At 43.5% G+C, this 9,896-nt stretch overlaps 1 protein-coding gene across 3 annotated transcripts; it reads right to left on the reverse strand.

The window, feature by feature from the left end:
- Nucleotides 1–5,381: 5,381 nt before the first annotated feature.
- LOC124024912 (zinc finger protein 883-like) lies at nucleotides 5,382–9,681 on the reverse strand. 3 transcript variants are annotated; one of them, XM_046338646.1, is made up of 2 exons: nucleotides 9,499–9,681; nucleotides 5,382–7,121 (listed from the first exon to the last, which is right to left on the reverse strand). In XM_046338646.1, the coding sequence occupies exon 2, from the start codon at nucleotides 7,113–7,115 to the stop codon at nucleotides 5,535–5,537; it is 1,581 nt and encodes a 526-aa protein (XP_046194602.1). In that variant the 5' UTR covers nucleotides 7,116–7,121; nucleotides 9,499–9,681; the 3' UTR covers nucleotides 5,382–5,534. The 3 variants fall into 3 exon arrangements, 2 of the variants coding, with proteins under 2 accessions (XP_046194602.1, XP_046194601.1); XM_046338645.1 differs by having other exon boundaries at nucleotides 5,382–7,124; XR_006837104.1 differs by lacking the exon at nucleotides 5,382–7,121 and adding an exon at nucleotides 8,562–8,712.
- Nucleotides 9,682–9,896: the final 215 nt, after the last annotated feature.

A 9,896-nucleotide genomic window follows, 5' to 3' on the forward strand; every position in this document is an offset into this window, starting at 1 on the left:
TTGCTCGCATGTTGTCTTTTTGGTCTCCTTTGCTCCTTCTGTGCTGTGTGCACTTTCCCCATTTTACATCAGATATCTGTATATGACGACGAAATGCTCATGTCTCCTCCCTAACAACAGGAGTTGTCGTCCCAAAGTGAAGGCAGGTGACAAGTTTAGGTTCAAACTAAAATTTTGGCGAGAGTGAAACCTCTCTCTCTCTCTGCCTCTTTTCTCCCAAGTCCCTACCACTCACAACAAAGATGAGAGATCACTTCTTCGTCACTGACAAGCAGTTTCAACCCGCTATTTGCATTTGAGGTTTGGTCTAACACTCGGTCTTATGGACCCTGAAACACATGGAGACATTATTTAACTGTAATAGAGAAGTTAACCTCTCTAACCAATCCCTGTCTATGTTTCAACTCCTCACATTTCAAACAGAGCACACACACACACACACACACACACAGACACAAGCAGAGCAGACACCACTCAAACAGATGCTAAATGAATGCTCATTTTGTGGCGAGCGCATTACAGTACCACGTACCACTAGCAGCATTGTAGTCAAATAAAGACTGTTATACTGGCTGTTTAGTCTGTGTTTTATAAAATGTGCAATAAGCATTATAAACAATTATATAAGGAACTGGCTAATCGTTCTCATTCTGAGAAATAAGGTACTTGATGTCAACATGTGAACGAAGTGGACAGGTTGGCCAGGCCACTTGATGTCAACATGTGAACAAAGTGGACAGGTTAGCCAGGTCACTTGATTTCAACATGTGAACATTGTGGACAGGCTAGCCAGGCCACTTGATTTCAACATGTGAACATTGTGGACAGGCTAGCCAGGCCACTAGCCTGCTGTTCAAACAGCTGGAGGCGGACAGAAATGTGTGGTTTTTTTATAACAATTCAACTGTTCTGCCTTCTTAACTAGCAAATAGATTCTAAACTTGAAATATAAAATATGAGCTGGCTACTCACTAGCACGTGGGCTTGTGCTGGAGAGATTGTTTATGAGACCAGGCACGCGGGCTTGTGCTGGAGAGATTGTTTATGAGACCAGGCACGCGGGCTTGTGCTGGAGAGATTGTTTATGAGACCAGGGTTAAATGTCCTATAATGACTGCTACATTGTTAGTGAATGTGCATCATGCATGGTTCTGGTTAAAGCTGGAACTAAAAGGGCATTTGTACAGACAGACGTGAAAGCCAGATCAGTGACAGCATTAAAATAAAAAGCATGTACAACTATTTTTGATTGAATTATTAGTGGGGTCTTATGGTTGTGGAAGGCAAATAATCAGCCTTGGTATAATTTCACAAGCTCTGAATCCATTAGATTATTGCTGCCCGTTTTTAAAAACGAAGTGTATTTTACCTTGAAAATTGTACAACAAAGTTTATTTAGAGAAAAACATATTTTTTAAATATCAAGATATATCGTGAATCGCCAATAAATTTGAACATAAACAGAGACATGCTATTGAGCCATACTGCCCAGCCCTAAAGGACAGTACCAGAGAGACATGCTATTGAGCCATACTGCCCAGCCCTAAAGGACAGTACCAGAGAGACATGCTATTGAGCCATACTGCCCAGCCCTAAAGGACAGTACCAGAGAGACATGCTATTGAGCCATACTGCCCAGCCCTAAAGGACAGTACCAGAGAGACATGTTATTGAGCCATACTGCCCAGCCCTAAAGGACAGTACCAGAGAGACATGCTATTGAGCCATACTGCCCAGCCCTAAAGGACAGTACCAGAGAGACATGTTATTGAGCCATACTGCCCAGCCCTAAAGGACAGTACCAGAGAGACATGCTATTGAGCCATATCACCCAGCCCTACAGGACAGTACCAGAGAGACATGCTATTGAGCCATATCACCCAGCCCTACAGGACAGTACCAGAGAGACATGCTATTGAGCCATATCACCCAGCCCTACAGGACAGTACCAGAGAGACATTCTATTGAGCCATACTGCCCAGACCTACAGGACAGTACCAGAGAGACATACTATTGAGCCATACTGCCCAGCCCTACAGGACAGTACCAGAGAGACATGCTATTGAGCCATACTGCCCAGCCCTACAGGACAGTACCAGAGAGACATGCTATTGAGCCATACTGCCCAGCCCTAAAGGACAGTACCAGAGAGACATGCTATTGATTCTGCACCGGTCTGTCTGTTCAATACCCAATATATACTGAGCATTATTTTATATAATAGCTTAAATTTAAAAATACAAATTGATGCATCTGTTGTTTTGTATAACAGCTCAAACCCGTTGCCATGGTACTGGGACATCGAAGATCCGTTTTATGTCGCTTCGTTGTCAACCCTCTTGACTGTAAGCGAAACTGATACATTTTACGATTTATAAGGAGTCATTTTAAGTCATTGATGATTCTTAATTGTTGGCAGACAAACTAATTCATTATTTTCGCAAAATATTTAGCTGGTCGGTGTTTCTCCAGGGTGCTGTTGGAGAGATGAACCGCTATGGCGTTCCATCAACTTCCGGTCAAAAAATAATCTGCATAAATCATGTAGCCTACGGTAGGCTACATCATATATGACAATGTCGTGAAACAGACAGTTTTTACATCATACAAGCACACTTCTCCGATCAGATAGACTAAACAAAATTAAGGCCATAAAAAAAAGCTATTCGATGTGAATGACATGTTAACAAATATTACATCCTAAAAAATAAAATAAAAATCAGGCTACCCACACTTGCTGTCCAGGAGTTTCACCCTGCGGGCTAAATCATGATAATCAGTGATTACAAGTTTATATTCCTTAATGGTTTTTGACTAACTGATCATAGCAACAACAACAAAAATACAATACTTCAGCATTTCCTGCTGTGCAAATACATTGACTCATTGCAAATAGGCTCACTGATCAAGTTGGGTAGCTGATATTCAGAGCTTAAACAGCCAAAATGATTAGTCACAGGAATCAAGACTAATAACACAATGCAAATGTATGTTTTTTTACAACCGGTACCACGCAGACACTGGCTACACTATTCTAGTTGTGTAGGGCGGATGTTTTGTTGTTGTCTCGTTTCGGGCGGAAGAACGGCCAGGACCGGGCCTGCACTGCCGTGTTTGTTCACGAACCACTAAACTGGAATTATTGACGATATCGTCATATCTAGACTGTCAACATTAGTCGTTCTTAAATGCACAAAAATAGTATTCCACCTACAGCTGTTGTTGAACATAAGCTAGCTATTTAACTCACCAAATCCCTTGTAGAAAAGACAGCTAGCTAGCAAGCTAACGTAGCTAGCAAGTCCCTGTCCTCCCTTTTTTCCCACGTGGAAAATGAAGTAGCTAGCCAGCTTTATCTCGTCAGTTTTGGCTAAGGATCCTTTAGGACTTTCAAACAAAGTTGTCCTGTGGCTGTTGCATTTCGGAGATTGAAAATAGGATATATTTATAGCTGGCTCCAAGCACGAACGTTTCAGCTACTATCTTGCAAGGTAGCAACTTCCGCTTTGGCATTGTTGTTCTTCTTCTACGGTATTTTTGCGGTCCGCAAACAAGTGTTGGGTGCATGCCGCCGCCACCTCCTGTACAAGTGGTAAACAATAGAAGAAGGAAAACAACTCAATTGTTGGAAATAAACATTAAAAACCTATCCTACTCCGTCTGTCAAGGTCCAACTCAAGTCACATCCTGACTACGGCTCAGTGGCCTGTGAGGACAGAACATTCTGCGAAAGGATTTCTTGCAAGGCCTCGGCTGTAAACTCAGTCACAAAAGAGCGTCCTGTATGCACTAAACGATTACTAAAATATTCTCTGATTTCTTCTTTGTTACGTGCTGCGTAGTTTATGACGAGGCACTAAATGCAACAAAGACCAAGTTTTTTGACGAGCAATATATCAGGATTCCTTGGTTGCCGAGAAACATTCACTGGCGCAAGGCTCTATTACCATGGCGTCTCCAATTTGTAAGTCGCTCTGGATAAGAGCGTCTGCTAAATGACTTAAATGTAATGTATGAAATTCAACGCCACTCGCCCCTTCCACTCTTCTCACCGCCTCCAGATAGGAGACACACTGGACATCCCTCACTCTTGCCACCTCTGTCTCCTTCCCCCTAACTGGACAATCCGGGAAATGAAGGCGCATGTTCGCCACTTACAGTTGCAGCATAACCTCAGTTGGCACACGATATTATTCCGGTCTGCATACACTTGACACGTGACCAAATATTTTTTTTGCATTTATGACACTAGAAGGGTTTGTGCACAAAAGCTCTTAGACGATATTTCACTAATCTCAACTTTACATGAGAAGGGAGAGACTTTTCATCGAAGAACAGTAGTATGGACGATGTGAATTTCCTTACTCCATCCACCATACCCGTCAGTTGAAATGCACCAATCACTTCACCGACTTCCTCGGCAGGGTAGCCTAGTGGTTAGAGCTTTGGACTAGTAACCGGAAAGGTTGCAAAAACGAATCTCCGAGCTGACAAGGTAAAAATCTGCCGTTCTGCCCCTGAACAAGGCAGTTAACCCACTGTTCCTAGGCCGTCATTGAAAATAAGAATTTGTTCTTAACTGACTTGCCTAGTTAAATAAAAATATATAATCTGCATACGCCACCCTAGAGATAACCCTCCTTGACCGGCGCCCTGCTTTGGAAATCTGTGAACATTACATTCCAATGTCTTTTTGAGGCGCAAAGCTCCTTCTGCCCCAGTGGACACACCCAAAACATATACATATATCTATCTCTCTCAACGGGGTGATTCACATAGGAAATGTACAAGTATAAAATGCATTAATAATATTAGGTGTGGTACCAAGACTGAACGTAACTCAATGATTTTAATGAACCAATGTTTCTGTACACAGTGAATTTGGAGGGGGGGGGGTGTTAATATTTAAACAATTAAAACCAAATTCAGAATCTGTAGAACTGGATTCAAGCACAGATGTGGGAAAAGAGGTCACTGGAACGCAGGACGCAGACGGCGTCGTTGGCTCACATTCAACAAATCTGATCCAACCAAGTGGATGTATTCGTCCAATCCGTTGTGTGATTTATGTGATGTAAAAGGCCCACAAAGTGGTTTCGAAATATTTGTCTGTTTCCTCTGCATGACACATTTTTGAAGTTGTCCCTTTCCCTGTTGAGAAGAACTGCTAAACGCTAACATCCTGCTCTTATGAGCTTGTAGCATCAACGATCTGTGTTTGTCAAAGTCCTTTTGTTACCATAATGCAGTTGATTTGGTGATGATGATATAAACATGTGTTAGGGGGTTGACATCCATACAAGCATTATACTCTGATTCTTACCTCAACATATAATGAGGGGACCATGAGGAGATTCGGGATCTTTCCCCCCATGGCATCTTTCTCCCACCTGTGTCCATGGCATTTCTATTGTTTTGGTCGAGTTCCATTGACCTCTTTACCGCATATATATATATATATATATAGAATAGATAGGTGTCATAATGCCTAGTGCTAGAGGAGTCCAGCAGCGGAACTTTGGACTTTTCTGAGTTTATGGAAGGTTCTGGAACTGATCCTGGGGAGGCCGATGGATCTGGAACTTTGTGCTGTTCAGATTTATTTGAGGATTCTGGAACTGATCCTGGGGAGGCAGATGGATCTGGAACTTTGTGCTGTTCAGATGTATTTGAGGGTTCTGGAACTGATCCTGGGGAGGCAGATCTTTACACACTTCACCTGTTGCGTGTGATTTCTGGTGCACTTTCAATGTTCCTGTTCTAGCAAAGCTCTTTCCACATTCTCCACAGATGTACGGCTTCTCTCCTGTGTGTGTTCGCATGTGATCTTTCAGGTGTTGCGAATGAGCGAATTTCTTCTCACACTGATCGCAGATATGAGGTTTCTCTCCAGTGTGCATTCGCAGGTGTGCTTTGAGTTGTTGCGAATGAGCGAATCTCTTCTCACACTGATCACAGACAAACGGCTTCTCTCCAGTGTGTGTTCTCATGTGGGATTTCAGGTGTTGTGGTTGAGTGAATTTCCTCTCACACTGATCACAGCCGTAAGGTTTCTCTCCTGTGTGCGTTCGCAGGTGTTCTTTCAGGTGTTGCGAATGACCAAATTTCTTCCCACATTGATCACAGCCGTAAGGTTTCTCTCCAGTGTGCATTCTCTGGTGAACTTTCAACCTGCCTGATTCACGGAAGCTCTTCCCACACCGGTCACAGCAGTACGGTTTCTCTCCTGTATGAGTCAGCTTATGTTTAATCAGGGTTCCTGACAGAGCAAAACTTTTCCCACATAGATCACAGCTGTAAGGCTTCTCTCCTGTGTGTGTCCTCCGATGGTTAGCCAGGGTATGTGATTCAAAGAAACTCTTCCCACAATCCGCGCAGCTGTAAGGCTTCTCTCCAGCATGTTGTTTTCGCTTGTGCTTTGCCAGGGATCCCGGATTGACAAAGCTCTGCCCACACTGATCACAGACATACGGTTTCTCTCCTGTGTGCGAACGACGGTGGCTGGCCAGTAGGCCTGACTGAGAAAAGCTCTTCCCACACTTCTCACAGCTGTAGGGTTTCTCTCCAGTGTGTGTTCGCTGGTGTCGGTTCAGATTGAAGGCTACGTTAAAAGTCTTCCCACATACATCACAGCTATGCGGTTTCTCTCCGGTGTGTGTTCTCAGATGAGTTGCCAGGCTTCCTGACTGTGTGAATGTCTTCCCACACTGACTACAACAGTAAGGCTTCTCTCCAGTGTGTGTTCGCTGAGTCACTTCCGACTGTCGAGGCTTCCCAGCTTCACGGCAGTCTGCAGCGTCCCCATCACCATCAGACTGGCTGGGACTCGAGGACACGCTGCTTGATGCACTGGAGCTCACGGTTACATGTCTACCATCCTCCTGTATACCTCTGATGTCCTCTTTCAGTCGGAGTAACCAAGACTTTGAATCCTCATTTTCCCAGATTTCCTCCATGATTTGACGCCGCAGCGTGCGTTCACTGTTTTCTTTACCTTTGAACCGATCCTCAGAGCCTATTCCACAACGAACGCACAGGTAACATAAGTTGTCCTTGGTTAGAGTGTATAAACTCTGTTCCAGTCCATCCAACAGCTTGTCCCTCTTTAGACTCATGTTGTCCTGCTGATGGGAACAACAACAATGCAGTCAATGGCAAGACAGCAGGAAGTCCATACACTTTAGATGACCTGTAGAAGAAGAAGAGAGCAAGAAGTCCATACACTTTAGATGACCTGTAGTAGAAGAAGAGAGCAGGAAGTCCATACACTTTAGATGACCTGTAGTAGAAGAAGAGAGCAGGAAATCCATACACTTTAGATGACCTGTAGTAGAAGAAGAGAGCAGGAAGTCCATACACTTTAGATGACCTGTAGTAGAAGAAGACAGCAGGAAGTCCATACACTTTAGATGACCTGTAGTAGAAGACAGCAGGAAGTCCATACACTTTAGATGACCTGTAGTAGAAGACAGCAGGAAGTCCAAACACTTTAGATGACCTGTAGTAGAAGGATAGTGTCAAAATATATATACATCCAATACTTTGATGTTTACTGATCACATGTTACCGATTGAATATTTCCATGGCATTTCAACCTTTGATGTGAAACCGACATGCTGTTGTAATATCAATGAATGCTTTATGTATATTGTAGGTTTATATAACGTTTATATTTAGAGGCTATTATTCTCAACACTTTACCCCGTAAACGGGTTGAAAATGGCAGATTAGGTCACTGATAAGGGAATTACATTGGAACACAGTGGCTGTACAGTAACATTCTACACATGATGTCAGAGCTCAGAGCTGTATGAGATTCAACTGATAGATGCTCAAATTAGGTCACTGATAAGGGACTACATTGGAACACAGTGGCTGTACAGTAACATTCTACACATGATGTCAGAGCTCAGAGCTGTATGAGAGTCAACTGATAGATGCTCTTAAACGTGAGCACACACACACACACACACAACAAGATCTCACCCCCATCCCTCCTGCTAATTGGGACTTCTGTGCATTGTGTCGTCTGAGTAAGAGAGGACTCTATGTGTTCTGAGTTAAGGATTAGAATAAATTCCGCTCTGATGTCATTCATATAAGCATCTTGGAGATGCAGGGTGGAGATGGAGATGCAGGGTGGAGATGGAGATGCAGGGTGGAGATGGAGATGCAGGGTGGAGATGGAGATGCAGGGTGGAGATGGAGATGCAGGGTGGAGATGGAGATGCAGGGTGGAGATGGAGATGCAGGGTGGAGATGGAGATGCAGGGTGGAGATGGAGATGCAGGGTGGAGATGGAGATGCAGGGTGGAGATGGAGATGCAGGGTGGAGATGGAGATGCAGGGTGGAGATGGAGATGCAGGGTGGAGATGGAGATGCAGGGTGGAGATGGAGATGCAGGGTGGAGATGGAGATGCAGGGTGGAGATGGAGATGCAGGGTGGAGATGGAGATGCAGGGTGGAGATGGAGATGCAGGGTGGAGATGGAGATGCAGGGTGGAGATGGAGATGCAGGGTGGAGATGGAGATGCAGGGTGGAGATGGAGATGCAGGGTGGAGATGGAGATGCAGGGTGGAGATGGAGATGCAGGGTGGAGATGGAGATGCAGGGTGGAGATGGAGATGCAGGGTGGAGATGGAGATGCAGGGCTGGGTTCCAAACCCCCCAAAAATCTACAAGTGCTTGCTTCAGTTCATCAATGGCAAAGCTAGGAGAGTTTTTTTTTTAAATAATTAAACACCTTAAAGATGATGGCTCTTTCACTGTGTCAAAGTGCAATGAGATGACTTAGTATCAGAGCACACATTGAAGAGGTGTGTGGCCACTTGGAGACACCAGTTAGTCCTCTTACTGAAACCCTTGTCATTTCGGGGGTCTTAGTTGCACCTACCCAAGCCCTTGATCCTGACTCTGTTGCATTACACATAAGAGTAATTGGATGAAGGCATCTTCTGTACAGGGGAGTTTTGTTAATAGCCCCGATACTTGGTCTGAACATTAACACACAACACGTGCGGTAAGGTTTGGAAGCATAAGGACCTTATCTTTCATATCAGAGAGAACTCTTTTTTACAAAAAAAAAAAAGGTTAAATTGATCCATCCTAATTATGTTTCTGAATGTCTCCAGTGTATTTTAGGATGTTATAAAGAGAGGACCATAGATGTTATTTATATAATACTATCTACTGTATTCTGTGAAGCTATGTTGTAATCATATATTCTAATATTTAAAAAGTTGTTTGTGGAGGGAACCATTTTAAGGGAACGCATCTCATTTCGTGACGTAATTCATCAAATCGTCTCTAGAACATTACTATATCATACGTGTATAATAATACTTTAAAAAACGTTAACCTTGATTGAATAAGACACATATAAACCTTCCACTATTCTATAAAGACCCGTCCAGTAAAGTCACATAAATTAACCGCACATATTCATTGAGTTGGCCTATTTAGCTTACAGTTAGCTAACGATAGCATGCTAACTCACCAGCGGTAAAAGGACAAATCCAAAGTTTCCACGGGATGACCGTTACTTTCGTTGACGTTGAGATTGAATTGTCGTTGCTCTGAGGTCAGTTTTGTCGATGTACTTTTTAGATTTTTAGATCGAGTGTATAAAGTATGCCAAGCACAGAATACTTGGTGAAAAATCGCCAGAGTAGGCCGGAATAGAAATGACTTCCGCTTTCCTGTGGCCACTTCTTCTTCTATGATATAATGGCGGTCCGCAAACCAACGTTAAAGGTGCATTCCGCCACCTACTGTGCTGGAGTGGGTGGTCAATCACGGTTTACAACATCTCTAAATCCTCCTACCTAACTCATTATTTCTGAGAAAATAAAAAAAGAGCCTACTAACTTCTAACAGACCCTCTCCCATCCTCAA

Source organism: Oncorhynchus gorbuscha, unplaced genomic scaffold (assembly GCF_021184085.1).
Source record: "Oncorhynchus gorbuscha isolate QuinsamMale2020 ecotype Even-year unplaced genomic scaffold, OgorEven_v1.0 Un_scaffold_2065, whole genome shotgun sequence".
NCBI classification, from domain to species: Eukaryota; Metazoa; Chordata; class Actinopteri; order Salmoniformes; family Salmonidae; genus Oncorhynchus; species Oncorhynchus gorbuscha.

What these genes read in the sequence shown, in the direction of transcription:
- LOC124024912 (XM_046338646.1), bottom strand. Translation starts at nt 7,115, where the DNA reads ATGAGTCTAAAGAGGGACAAGCTGTTGGATGGACTGGAACAGAGTTTA.